At 37.1% G+C, this 15,167-nt stretch overlaps 1 protein-coding gene across 1 annotated transcript in view; it reads left to right on the forward strand.

Moving 5' to 3' along the window:
- The window catches only part of itga5 (integrin, alpha 5 (fibronectin receptor, alpha polypeptide)), a 65,781-nt gene that overhangs the window by 37,701 nt on the left and 12,913 nt on the right, over positions 1-15,167 (forward strand). The window contains exons 16-24 of the mRNA XM_079802446.1: positions 1,326-1,381; positions 1,971-2,128; positions 2,541-2,678; positions 6,345-6,412; positions 8,445-8,592; positions 11,929-12,021; positions 13,934-14,013; positions 14,593-14,673; positions 14,790-14,895. Of these exons, the coding sequence (XP_079658572.1) occupies positions 1,326-1,381; positions 1,971-2,128; positions 2,541-2,678; positions 6,345-6,412; positions 8,445-8,592; positions 11,929-12,021; positions 13,934-14,013; positions 14,593-14,673; positions 14,790-14,895 (928 nt within the window). The remainder of the gene's footprint in view (positions 1-1,325; positions 1,382-1,970; positions 2,129-2,540; positions 2,679-6,344; positions 6,413-8,444; positions 8,593-11,928; positions 12,022-13,933; positions 14,014-14,592; positions 14,674-14,789; positions 14,896-15,167) is intronic.

Below are 15,167 nucleotides of genomic sequence, written 5' to 3' on the forward strand. Positions count from 1 at the left end.
TTTAAAAAATCTAATTTAGCAAATTAAGGTTACTTCATTACATCCACAGTCAGGCTTTGTGTGTCAGGCCGAGCATATGGAAAGGTGTAGTTATAGTGTTGGCAGATGCCTTTCCAAATGGTTTGGACACGCTATTCTGGTTGAGAACGGGCCAGGAAGGTGGCGAAAAGCATGAAATGTCCCTTTTCTACCTCCATGACGTGCGTTTTTGAAATATGCATCCTATCTGTGGAGAGAAAGGAAACTCCACAGGGCTTGTCTCCATCTGACGTAAAACGTCTGTGTCTCCGCCTGTTCTGTTTTATACAGGGAAAGTTTGTATATGTATGTCTTGATTACAAGTCGTTGCCTAGACACAGAGGCTTTTGGGAGAATTTGGAGAGCAAGAGAGAGAGAGAGAGAGGGAGTCTAGCAGTGGCTTTGAATGAGATATTGTTTAGTGGTGGAACAGCTGGGAAACATCAGGACGCACTGAGCCACACACACACACACACACACACACACACACACACACACACACACACACACACACACACACACACACACACACACACACACACAGATGAATGCTGAGGCTCAGAAACACATATGGGAACACTGCGTTTGCACAGGTCAGAAGTTGCCTGGATTGTGAATTTTTTTTTTTTTTTTGCTTTTCTTTCACTCTTCCCCTTCTGTATTTTGTTTCTATTGTGTTCTTTGTTTTGTGTATCTTTTAATGAGTTGGTCCCTCATTTATTACTCTCAAATAGATCGATAACTAAATTGCTTAACTAAATAACTTAATTGGATAGTCATCTATCGTTTAAAGTTTAGGCTACATTTTATTTTAAATAATAGTTTCATTCAGCAAGGATGCATTCCATTTATTAAAAGTAATACTAAAGTCATTTTTATAATGTTACAAAAGATTTCTATTTTAAATAAATTACGTAGGCTACTATTCATCAAAGAATCCAGACAAAAATGGATCATGTGACTCTAACTGGAGCCTGGAGTAATGATGCTGAAAATTCAGTTTTGTCATCACAGGAGTAAATTACTTTTTAATATTAAAATAGAAAAGTTTGTTTAAATTTGAATATTTCTCAATATTATCATTTTTTACTGTATTTTTGATCAAAGAAATGCAAACTTGGTAAGCAAAAACATGAGAAAATCGTACCGACCCTACTTCCTGCCTTCCTTTCCTGCCATATAGCCTGAATAAATATCAATGGCAAATATTTAATAGCCAAAGCGATGCAACCAATGTGTTTCTAATGCCTCATTTGAATAAATCCACTTCTTCTTCTCTCATTATTTGTCTGTTGTGCTTCTTACAGTGTCAACCTGAGCTTTTGCCTCTCAGCCAATGGGAAGCACCTACCAAATAATCTCGGTAAGCCACATCTGCTCCTGTTTACACACCTATAGGATCCCCTTTGCGAAGTTATCTTAAATAGTATTCCTAGTTATTCTAGGTCTAATTTCCTCACAACCTAAATGTATTATTTATTTTCTTTTTATTTCTGTTCCCATCCCATCCCTAAGCCTTTCTTTGTCCATATGCAACCTTTACAATGTATTTATTCAGTAATTGCTTCCCTCTATTCCCCCCGGGCTAAAGATACCACCATATGCCCTGCCATTAGAGGCTTAGACTATGTGCGAAGAATAACACCACACGTTCAGCTAACTGAGCACAGGTGCCTAACATACATCTGAATGGCATGCAAATTCCTTCATGCCCATCAAAAGCATTATAGCTTTTCTTAGTCATTCTCTTCAGGTTTTGGATGATGATAAAACCTAAATGTTTGGGAAGAACTTTCCACTCTTGCCAAAGCGAAACGGTCTGATCTGACCAATAGGCTTTGAGATTTAGTGTCGTGTCAGCATGGCGCCGTCCTGCACCTGTGTGCAGAGCCAATGCATGATGGCATTGTGCAAGACTTCTAAATGTATCTTTTAATGGGTCTGTGTTCTAGAATTTAACGTTGAAGTTCAGCTGGACCGCCTGAAGCAGCAGCAGAAGGGGGCTGTACGGAGAGCTCTGTTTTTGGATACCCATCTTCCCACTCAGCAGAGGACTATGGTTGTGCCAAATGGAGGCAGATTCTGCAGCGACACGAAGATCTACTTGCGGGTGAGTTTTACATACAAAACTTCGTAAAATGGGAGATTAATGGTATTACTAGAAATCTAATGATACATTTATTGGGGGTGTATTGTGACACCCCTAGGTATTACTATTGCTAATCTATTAAACCTAGGCATGTAATCATGTCCTAATGTGGCATTCAGAAGATATTTGTTGTTTAATGTACATTATATAAGCAATGGGATTGTGAGCCAATGAGAATTAAGAGTAACCAATGGAAATTTGCTGTGGAAATATAACCTGCACCATTTAAGTGATTTTTCCATTTCTTAGTACAAGATAAATGTTAAAAGGGAAGATAAATAAGAACAAAATGAGGCGAGGGATTAAGAGTGTCATTTTATCCTGCTTTCTGACCTTTCTCACAAACTCCCACTCTGTTTTCCTCTGAGTGTAGGATGAGAAGGACTTCAGGGATAAGTTGTCTCCCATCTTCGTTGCGCTCAACTTCAGCCTGAACCCTCAATCCGCGGCAGACATTCACGGTCTGCGGCCCATCCTCAACTACCAGACGACAGAGCTCATCGAACAGAAAGTATGTACATTTGCTGCTGCAGATATCACACAATGCTTTGCATGAATAAACCGAGATATTGCATGGTGCAGTGTGTTGTTCTCTCCCTTCATGACGAGATGATCTAAGCATACATCTGGGATGTCCTCCAAATTGTCTGGAAAGCCGTTTGAGAGCTGGAGGAAACGTGTAGCGTGTACAGCAGAGAACTTTTTACTGTCCCACCAGGAGAAGCTCTTTGGGCATTGTGGAAAGTCCACTGTTAGAGGTGTTTGCGTGTATAAAGGGTTAATAGATTTCTGTTTTTTTCCGGGCGGGCCCTTACAGGCCATATGCCGTCTGTTTAGGTTTAACGTTTTGGGTGGCAGTTTTCTCTCGGTAGTTATTGAGACTGTGCCGAACATGGGCCGCATTGACCATATGCAGAAACATTCTAATCAGACGTTTTGGAAACATTGCAGATGGAGCGATCTTCTAAAACTTTCGCTTATTCAGGCCAAGTGGAAGCTCTTTCATTCGTGATAAATGAGTTGATCCCTGATAAGGAAAAGGAAAAATCCAGTGTTAAATGCATGTGCCAAGTTTTTAGAAATGTACTTTGCTTTCATGCTGGTTTCATATGGTTTTAAAAAACATAAACTGTTATACACTTTTCAATTTAATTAATTTAATTGCACCAAGCATAGAATTTTGCTATTATTATTATTATTATTATTATTATTATTATAATTATTGTTATTAGAAGTAGTAGCAGTATACTACTAATAATATTACCCTATTATCAATATTGCATGTTTTACATTTTGTTTATTTATGTATATATTATTTATATATAATGGTGTGTATATATATATATATATATATATATATATATATATATATATATATATATATATATATATATATATATATATATATATATATATATATATATATATATATATATATAATGCAATATTAATAATAAAAGGGTAATATCACTACTACTACCAATACTGCTACTACTAATAAAATAATAATAAAAATAAAAATATTTTTTTTATTTGCTCTAAATAAAATTGTTGTTGTTGTAACCACAATATATAAATCAAAATATTGTTGGTAGCCTATTTATAATATTTATACTCTATAAAACATATTGTGGTAACAACAACAATATTATTATTATTAATTATCTTTAGAATAATAATAATAATGTTGTTGTTGTTGTTGTAACCACAATATGTTTTTATAGACTATAAAAATATTTTTGATAGCCATTTAAACAATATATTGTGGTAACAATATATTATTATTATTATTATTATTATAAGTTAATTACTCTAAAATTTTTTGGATATTTATATAATAGAGTAATTACATTTATATATAAAAAAAAATTATAATAATAATTATTATATATATTTTTCCTAATAAAAAATAATAGATTATGCCAAACTTCAAAAGCTTTTCTTTTCAAGAATTAATGGAATAAATTATAAATAGTTTGAACAAAAAGCCTGTATGTGGCTTTTATTTGCATGGGACTGTTAACACGAGGCTCTGTATTCGTCTTGCCTATAGATCGAGATGTTTTGGACCTCCTTGAATAAATGTTGTGAGTGATCCCGCCTGGCGCCCTTCAGTTTGCTGACCCAATCATGCTGTTTGCAGACCTTGACACATCCGTAAACACATGATGGTAGTTTTGGCTGAGGGTCAGTTTGGACATGCACATGTGACCCCTTTGTGTATCTCCGCTTGGGCTTCTAATTGTTTGGTTGCTGCAGTGAACCCAAACAACCCTCTCCAGGAGGCTCGGAGCGTCCCGATACAGAGCTGTGGAAAGGGGTGGCCGCCCTCATCGGTTGTAATTAGAGCTCAGCGATTGCTGATTACAGGGAAGCCACTTTGCCCTTTTTAATCTCCCTATTCTATTTTTTTATCCTCATCGTCATGTTGCGTCATCCTCGCACATGTTGGGAATACGGCATCAGGTGGTAGCAATTAGCAGTGGCAGCGCTTTCCCCTTTTCTTTATGTTTTCGATTCATTCATAAATTGTATATGGATTCTCTCTCATTTAATGTTTGTGTGCTTATGTATATTTATATATTTATGTGTGTGTGTGGTGAGAGTTGGGTGGTGTCGCGTGCAGCTAGCATGCGGTTTAGGGGCGGCAGCCTCTGATGTGGATGTTGGTGGCAGATAGAACAGCCTTATGGGTACAGCCATAGCTCTTTATCCCTTTGAATGAGCTCTATACATTTTTTGAAGCCTATACACATCTGCTCTTCAGCCCAGAATTCATTCAGAGTTGTTTACTATTCTAAAACTTGCAGTTTAGGCTGAGGAGCGATGTTTACCAATGCGAATGGTGTACTAGGCGGCAATATCCTCTGAGGATTATGTGGTCGTGCGCTAATACTTGACCCAACTGAACAGACCGTTCGCTGCTATGGGCTGTTGTTTACAAACATCTTATGAGTGCTTTGCTGTGATTTTTGAAAATAGCTGAGGTTGTTTGATAGGATTTTGTACATAAAGGTTTATTGGATTTTCTTTTCTGTGTAAAGATGTGTACTTGCATTATTGGTTATAGGAATTGTATAATATGCCTGTCTGAATGACATTGGAGTTACTGGATTGCAGGTGGTATTCTGTGTCCGATGAGGAAAAGATCAAGCTGGAGAATCTTTTTCTTTTCTCTTTTTAATCATAATGTTCATAAATGAATGATTAAGTTTTCACTTTTACCCTTAAAGTCAACATGAAATTGAAATGGACCCTATTTATTGATTATTTGTATATTCTGTAAAACATAATAATAATAAAGATTATGCCAAATTGAAATTTGGAAACAAAATATTATTATATTTGGTCTATATTTGCATATGACTATAAATCTGCTTGGCAGGATTGCCAAGTCAGCGGTTTTCCCGCGGATTTGGGCAACTTTTTAACTGTTGCCGGTTTATTTATTTTTTTATAATGATGGTAAAAGAAGTTTTATGAAAACAGTTGTTGCACTCATCTTCTGGGAACTGTAAACCCTGCCTTCTTTGATCTGATTGGCCGTCTCAGTCAATTTGACATTGACAAGTGCTGTTAGATCAGCCTAAAAATGTAACTTTTAAAACTTTTTGTCATCCTAACAAAAAACAGAGCGATGCATAATGCAGTGCAGAAGAGCAGCATCAATAATATCAAACATTGGGAGGGACAATTTGGCATTTTCTAATTATTGAGGGGGGAACTTGTCCCCCTCAATGTCTATGGTGGTTACAGCCCTGCTATACAGTGGTTTTTCAAGTTGAATTGTGTATAATGCATACAGTGACTGTAAAATATGTATTTTTGGTATGGGAGTGGCATATTTTGCGTTGTGATATTTGGGGTAGGGTCATTGGGCTAGTTTTGGGCTACTTTTGATTGGACATTGGGCTAGTTTTGTTACATAGACCTGGCAACCCTGCTGCCTGGCTTCGTTCTAGTATGTAATGCCCACTTTTCGCCATCCAAACCATTCCTGACAGATAAAACCAGGTCCTTTTTCTCATGTTATACCCTGTTTCACTCAGAAATAAGTCACATTACAAAAGTAAAATGGGTTGCATGCAAATTGACAATACAATAATAACCTCTCTCTGACATTGACCATAATCTCTCAGTAACTTACCTTTAACTTTTTTTCTGGCTTCTGCTCTAGGCCCAGATTTTATTGGACTGCGGAGAGGACAACATCTGCGTCCCTGACCTGAAACTCTCCGTGCACGGGTAAGATGATTAGCAAGGAATGAAAAAAAAAAAACGAAATTCAGGCCTGGGGGTTTAGTTTGCTTGTTGAAAAGTTTGCAACAGTAGAACAATTTTAGACACAAAAAATGAGCAATTACTGTTCTAGAGATATTTTGATAAATATGTGATGAGTCTCAGCTTTTAGAATGTCTCAGTAATGGACTAGTTTTCTAAGGTGAGAATAGTGACACACATGCACAGATACACACTTCAGGACTTCATTGGGGGGGAAAAAACAGGAAGGAGGGCTATGCAACAGGTGCTGGGATTGGCTGACTTAGCTTTTGAAAAAACAAAACAAAAAAAAAACTGGATAGATAAAATGGATAAGTTTAGAATATTTGGGGCTTGGAAATTTATGCGCCCCCCTTTTCCCTGCAGTTACAATGGCAGTTCCCTGCAGTTGATTTGTGAAATCTGTGGGCATTTTCTCTGTCTTTTATACACTGATTTGTTTGTATTTGTTGTTGTGCTTCAACCGCAAAAATGCGCCTTACTTAAAACATTACAGATTTGTTGCATTTGTCTTAGGTCACATATTTATGAAACCGTGTAGGGCATTAATTCTCTCCGCAGAGTGATTTGGATTATCCTGACATTCAACGAGCAGAGGGAATAGTATGACGTGGAAATTCACTGGAGGGGTTATTCTTTAGGAGAAAATGTGAAAATGCATCTAGACAGCTTCCCAGAGATGCCTGGGACAACATGGCTTTTCTGTAGTACCACTGTCAGCATCTGCTTCCCAGGTCCAGGTTGAGGAAACCCAGCCAAATTCTCTGTTTCACACAAATGAGCTTTTGTACTAAATCACTTCCATGTGATTATTAGAGCTCACCGGTGTTAATTTGTTGTGAGGATCATGATATTTATTTTGATTAGCAATGCAAATCTTGACCTCCTTGTGACATGACCCAAACCTCATATGTGCCATCCGAAGGGGTTTGTTATGAAAGTGCAGCAAGCGATGGGTTCCATGTAGGTTCGAGTCCCCCACCAGCCGAGTGCCAGCGTTTTAATTCAGTACGGGCCGCTTCCCCAGCGCGGCTTTGCGAGGCCAGGCGGTAATTGGAAGCGTCTGTGTGGCCCTCGCATGGAATTTCTCATTGTGTCTGAGATGTAGAGAGAAAAGAAAGGGGGGAGGGAACTTGTAGGAATAGAAAAAAGGAACTTTGCGGAATGTTTCACAGTCTTTGTCGTTGCATGTTGAACTTTATTGCTACAATGGAAATTAGGGGTTTTTATTAGGAAATGTGTGTATAATGCAGGAGGAAGGGCTTCCTGTTGGAAAGATCTGGGTGATATTTCACCGCTAGATCAGCAGAAATACACTTTTTCTTTTTTGTAAGAAATTAATGCTTTTATTCAGCAAGGATTGATTAAAAAATAACAGTAAAAAGACATTTATAATGTTATAAAATATTTCTGTTTTCAAAATAAATGCTGTTCTTTTAAACTTTCTATTCATTTAAAGAATCCTGAAAAAATGTATTCCACAAAATTTTTCTGAAGGATGATTTGACACTGAAGACTGGATTAATGATGCTGAAAATTCAGCTTTGCCATCACAGGAATAAATTAAATTTTAAAATATATTGAAATGGAAAAACGTTATTTTGGATTGCAATATTTTACAGTTTTACTGTATTTTTTTATCAAATAAATGCAGCCTTGGTGAACATAACAGACTTAGTTCAACGTTTTTTATTTTTTTATATGGTAATTTACTCAATGGTTTATACTTTACAACAAATTTCAAAATGAAAAATAAAAAAATCTACTTTTTAATTGGGTAATTATTGGTGCTTGTTAACGCACTAAGGCTATTGCTTATGTGTACAAACATCTGACTACCGGTAAGAAATAGACATTGGCACATAGCTCCTTTTAATGTGCAAGACATTTGCTCTTGATAAACTATATATAGAAGTCCCAGACCCTATAGAAGGTAAATTAGCTGCCAAAGCAAGTGTTTAATGTTTTTTTTTTCTTCATGTTTTGGGTTCTGCAGGGACAGGAAGGAAGTGTACATAGGCGATGACAACTCTCTGACCCTGACTTTCAACGCAAAGAATGATGGAGGCGGAGCTTATGAAGCCGAGCTGTATGTGGTCTTGCCACCAGAGGCCGACTACAGCGGAATTGCCCGCAATAACGAGGTGAGATATGGAGACCCTCCCTCCAGGTGCTGCCTATTACACGGACGTGTGGCAGATCCCGTCCATTAACTTCTACATGTGTTCAGCATTTCAGCTGAGAAAGACCTTTGTTCTGTTACTTTGATACTCAAGAAAAGATGAGTTTTTTATTAATGGAGACATGTGATGAGAAATCCTGTAGTGAGGCAAAACTTGACAGCGGTCGGTGTTTTAATGCAGCGTATTTCAAACTTGTGGCTAGGGGGGTCTGCGGGACATTTAAGAGAAGGAAATATACAAATTCAGTCTTTATTTCATTTTAATGAAATATATGTTATTATCAATAATGTAATAGTATTTTAATTTCTTTTTTGAGTCCGATAAATTAAAGGGGTGGTAAACCACGATTTCACTATTCTAACTTTAGCTAACGTGTAATGTTGCTGCTTGAGCATAAACAACATCTGCAAAGTTACAACGTTCAAAGTTTAAAGCAAAGGGAGATATTTGCTTTTAAAGAAATCAGTTTCTAAGGACTACAGCAAACGGCCGCTAGGGACTACTACACATTCACCCAGGTTTTGCTGACATCACCCGGCCCAATATTTACATAAACCCCTCCTCCGGGGAATATGAAATAAGGGGGGCGAGGCAATTTTGTATCGCCGCGGGGAAGCGTTAGTAGGCTGTGTTTTTGCCGCAATGCCGAAGAAACGCTGTTATTTTCATCCGGATTGCAGGTCTGGGGTACTTGCTCTGTTCAGCCTTCATAGGGACGGGGGTGCGTTGCAGAGCGTTTAACATACAGCATGTTATATGCACGTGTGTTTGAGTCAGCGGGGAATCAGGCGCGCGCAGGGCTCCCTGCATCCACCGTCTTCGCGATTTCAATGCCAGATTTGCACAACGTCAGCTGCGTGAAAAAAACACTGCCGGTGCGTGGATGCACGACGCGCGCGCTGCACATTTCACGGAGGACAACACAATCTTCCACAAACTTCGCGAGTTCAATACAGGATATGCACAACGGCTTGTCCTGAAAGCTGGATTTACAAACGAAGCTGTTCACGGGCCACAACCTGTAAGTCTGATTTATTTTTCATCGATGTGTTTTCCTGTAATAGGTTGTAGCAAGGAAGTAAACCGATGACAACGCTGTTCTGCAAACCAGTCTGTTAAATGCTCATTCATACTTAACGTTATCCGACGAACACCTAACGTTACAAACACTAACGTTAAAATCTCAACAGCGAACCTGGCATTAGTGTAAATGATTCTTTGATTAGAGCTTTTATGTATTGTTTATCTACAGGCATGCTAAACATGGTTCTGTGTGTGATTTGGCTAACTTAGTTAAAGCCAGTGCTTAGTGTTTGTTTTGGGTTAGTTCTTGCGACAGATATTTGGCTATAATCGTTCTAAAAATACAAAAGTTAAAGTGCCATTCAGTAGCGATCATTATAGATCCGCAGTCTTTACTCTCGAGGACTGAACAGCTTCTGCTCGATCATCTTCACTAAAATGTTCTGGGTCTGATTCGGGCTTAGATTGGTGTGGTTTTATTGACGCCGTTGTTTCTAATACTGAACAGCCTCCGGTAAGGGGCGTGACGTTTCCGACGTGCACTGCGGTTAGCGAATCACAACACACTGGGCCAGCTAACCAATCTGAGCCCACTGCGTATTTTTGAGGGACTGGCTTCATACAACCCGGAAAGCATCAGACCGTTTTACAAGGAGGGACAGAGCAGTGTAGAATAAAGGTCAAATATATGAAAAATAAGGCAATTTTTTTAAAAACGAAGCATGAACACATGTTACAGTGCACCCCACAAACACAATCAAGCCTTCAAAAGAATGTTTTACCACCCCTTTAAATGATAAAATGTAATGAATGCAAATATTCGAATCAAATATTTTAACAATTTGAATAATTAGTTTTGCTTTAGTACAATAATAATGTAGAAACCAATTATTTGATTTGGTAAACAAACTGTCTTTATCTCACCTACTATTTTTTCACACACAGTATAAATGGGTCTCTATACATGAATGTATATTAGGGGTGTAACGATATTCAAACAGAACCGATAAACCCACGGTTCGAACCGCGATACTATCATGTCGTACCGAACGCGCCCCGTCCCCTGCTGCCCCAGCCCCGCCCCAAATATTTTTTTTCTTCCTTGACATTAGATAAAAAAATTTTTTTTACTAAATATTATTATTATAATAATATTATTTACTAAGTATACACTAACCTTTGTCTTCCAAGTGCATGTCACGTCATGTAGCATGGTGGAAGGACAAAGAGACCCAGTTTCCCCAAAATGTTACCTTGGAGTCCCATCAACATCGTCATTTGCGTAGCTTGTTACAAAATCACGCTATCACTATAGCCCTATCACGCTGTATATTATAAGCGCAAGAGAAACTATGAGCATGCAATGCTACGATGTCAATTTGTAAGTCATGAAATAAGAGTAAAGTACCAATAAATCACGTAACTGGTTCGATGTGTGTTAACTGGGAAGGCATGCAGTTATGATGTGCATTCTGTTTATCAGGAGTAGTTTTCATGTTTCATTAACAGCTCATGAAGTATTGTGTATTCGCCATGGTAACTGTTGTTTCCATAACCACAAAATGCCACTTTTTCACTTTGTTACTTAGTTTATTTTTAAATTAGTGTGGTGGCTACTTTATAGTATCAACAAAAACTCATATTTAATATCTTTAACTTATAGGCCTATTTATTAATCAGTATTAGTCATATTCATACAATTAAGGTGTTTAAGTAGGCTAAAGTGGGACATTACTTGTGTGTGTCATCAATTTTTATGAAACAAATGTGCTTTTTTTTAAAAAACATTATGGTAAATGGTAAAATGAGTAGATTATTTCTGACTAGTCTACAGTGCAGACATTTATTTCATTTGAGTGTACTCAGGTGTGCTTACTGCTCTAAAGAAAACGTGAAGCCAATGTATTAAGTTAAATTATTGCTTTTGTTATTATGGTGCCCGCCATGAACCATGACTCCACAGCAAACAGAACCGAACCGAACCGTGGTTGCAAAACCGTGACATGAACTGAACCGTGGCATAGGTGTATCATACACCGCAAATATATCTACAAGACTATTAAGAAAAGAGTGTCTCTCATAAGAGGTTCATGGGCATCAAAAGGGCTAGGTCCAGTTTTAATGAATTACTTGTATATTACTCTATAATACATATTTTGAACCCTTACCCTATGTAAGGATAGTTTCGAGCAAAAATGTAACATTCAGCAGCAGTACCGTGTGTGCGTGTCATTCCCGAAATTTACTGGTCTTTTTCTATATTTCTCTGGACAGAGTCTGACCCAACTGACCTGCAGTTATGAGATGGAAAATCAGACCCGTTACCTCAGCTGTGACCTGGGCAACCCCATGAAATCAGGCACCAGCGTAAGCACTCTTACACTCTTCTTTCTGTTTGTGTGTGTTTACACACTAGAGTGACTTGAGGTTTCACACTATCTATCTGTCTGTCGCATATATATATCTCTATATATGTCTATCGACGTCTGTCGTCTCTCTATATGTCTATCTACATCTATCGGGTCTCTATATTAACAGTCATTGTTATGCTCAACTATTACATTTTTCCTTGGCTAGACATTTCTTTTTGTGTGTGCAATCTGTATAGAATCATTTTTAATCATCCAGTTATCCTTATCCAGATTCAAGATTCAAGATTCAAGAGTTTTATTTGTCACATACACAGTTATATACACAATATACAACTGGCAGTGAAATGTAAACAGGTCCGCTCCATGGACAGTGCAAATAACAGTTACAAGAAATTAAAATAGAGATAGAATAAAATTAGAATAAAAAGTATTAACATAAGTAGAATTATAAATAAATCAAGTAAAAGATAAAAATAGGAAATAAGATAAAAATAAAATATAAAAATTAAAATATAAAAATATAAAAAAAATATGTGGATATGATAAGTGAGATAAACTGTAGACTTAGAAATAAGTGGTTAACATAAATATATATATATATGTATATATAAAGAAGTATAATGTGCAAGGTTTATTACAGGTTGTTACGCAGTAACAATAGGAAAGTAAAGTGCAGTGCAATGGCAGTATGTGGATGATAATGTATAAACTGGATGTTTATGTGTCACACACAACTGGAAAAGTGGCAATTCCGATTACTGACAACAAGCATTCTTCCAAATAAAATCCAGACCTTCAGAGACCATAATTGTGTGTCCTGTTAGTCATGTAACCTTTATTAGTCATCTAACTTGTGTTAGTCAGCTCATAGTACTGTCTGGGGGGCTTGTTAGGGGCTGTGTTGGATCATGTTTGGACAGGCAGGAAGTTCCCACCAGTGATGCAGGAAGTGTCATTTTGGCTCTACCCTCTCAGAGACTGGAGTTCCCCTTTCCAAAATGCCACTGTGTGAAGGTGGAGAGATTTGTAGCTTTTTAATATGTCTGCAGAAATGGAGTATAATTGGGTGATTGTTCAAACTGCTCCACGTCAACGTGTTTCCAGACACCATTGTCTGTTTCAGTTAGAGCAACAACACCGCTCTCATTAGTTCAAGGCAGGTTATCTGGGTGTTTTATTCAGCAATTTTATTATTAACGTTATTTTCGGTAATTATTTTTAGATTCCAGGACCACCAAAGAGGTTCCTAGCAACAACTGGCCAGTATCTGTAATTGTATCTTTTGCAATGAGAAATTCAGAAATCACACCCACCCCCACGTTCACGGACACCCACACGCAAACTCTCACGCATGGAGTTAAGGGAAAACGAGAGTCCGCTCGTATAGGGTCTTATTGCCAGAGTTTGTGTGCGTGCGGTGGGATCATAAAACCACAATTATAAAAGGGAGGCTGGAACTCCCATGCAGTCTGGGGTTGTGTAGGTGATTTCAGCACTTTAGGGCTGAGGGTAGTAACTAACTGGAGTGCTTTTGACAGTGCAGCTAAACATGACATCACTAAGATGAATGAGAGAGGATACATTTTAGTGTTTCCACTTGTGTTTTTTGGATAGAATACAGGAAAGAAACATTCCACCAACCTCAACATCCATTCTGTTACTATGGCAGTGCATTATGGGTGATTTGTATGCTGCAGAGAATTCTCTGGTGTAATTCGTGGACAGCTGAAATTCAGTATTGTGACATTGCAAATATTGTTGGCTCCATTATGATAAATTGCTCGCGTTTTATCTCATTTTTGGGTCGTTTTAGCTCAAATTTTCTGATGAATGAACGAGGAATAAGCTTGACATCACCTATAGGGTAAATGGGATATGATTTAGAAATGTATTTTTATTTTTTGCAGTTATGGGCCGGACTGCGATTCACAGTACCACGTCTCAAGGACACAAACAAATTTGTACAGTTTGACCTACAGATCCGTTGGTATGAAACTTGAGAGTATACACAAATAAACACAGCTTGTTTATATTTATGTATTTTTGAAAAGAAACATTCACACTATACTATACAGTAAAAAAAAACCTTTACAGTAGCAAACATGGACAACTGTTTATTAATTTTAGTAAAATTTATTTCTGTTTGAATTGTAAAATATAAAAAGTTAAATATAAGATATATTTATATATAGTATTAGATATTTTTATTTCTTATAATATATAACAACATTTTCATGTAACCTTTATTTTTTATATATATATATATATATATTATAATTTTTTATTTATTTTTAAATATATGATGGCCAACATGAAATTAAATTAATACATTTCATGTTGGCCATCATATATTTAAAAAAAAGAATTTATTTATTTTTTAATTATATTTCAAAATATATTGCATATTGGCCATATGTTTTTTGTTTTTTTTGTTTTTTTAATAGTCAGACTATTATGGTCACTGAAATAATGTGACCATAATATATAAAAAACTTTTAATATATGGTCAGGTTAGTTGCACATGCCCTTATGCTCTTTATTAAGCTTTCCATCTCTCCATCTGCAGTAAGAATGAGAATAACTCCCACAGTGAAGTCGTCCCCTACAAGTTGGAGGTGGTGGTCCAGTCTGATGTTATTCTGCAGGGGTGAGTTCACGTGCAGAACCCATTTGGAACCAAGTGCTTCACAAGACCACAGCTCTTCTGGAACTCTCACTAGCTCTCCCTGTTCCCTCATTTTCTCTTTATCTCTCGTTTTACAGTGTCTCCCGACCAGACAAGATCTTCTTTCCCCCACCGAACTGGAAGTTGACCAAGAATGTAATGGTTGAACAGGATGTCGGACCCTCCGTCCAGCACACTTACGAGGTAAAGACCTTGTCTGAGTCCTTCAGTTGGACTTGAAGTTAGAGCGGCCTGTCAATGATAGGAATCCAGAGTAACTGCTATAAATCCCTATGGTACAATTTTGGGATGTATGGCTGCATAGAAACTAGCAGTTACATTTGCAGTATTTAAAATGTCTGCCCTTCTTCTTTTTTGACTTAAAGACTAATTTCAGTAAAACCTTCTTTTCATGTACTGAATATATACATGTTTTTTTATGAGCAAAAAGTAAAATAGATACGTTAAGATTTAAA

This window comes from Gobio gobio (genome assembly GCF_949357685.1).
Source record: "Gobio gobio genome assembly, chromosome: 21".
In the NCBI taxonomy this organism is placed as follows: Eukaryota; Metazoa; Chordata; class Actinopteri; order Cypriniformes; family Gobionidae; genus Gobio; species Gobio gobio.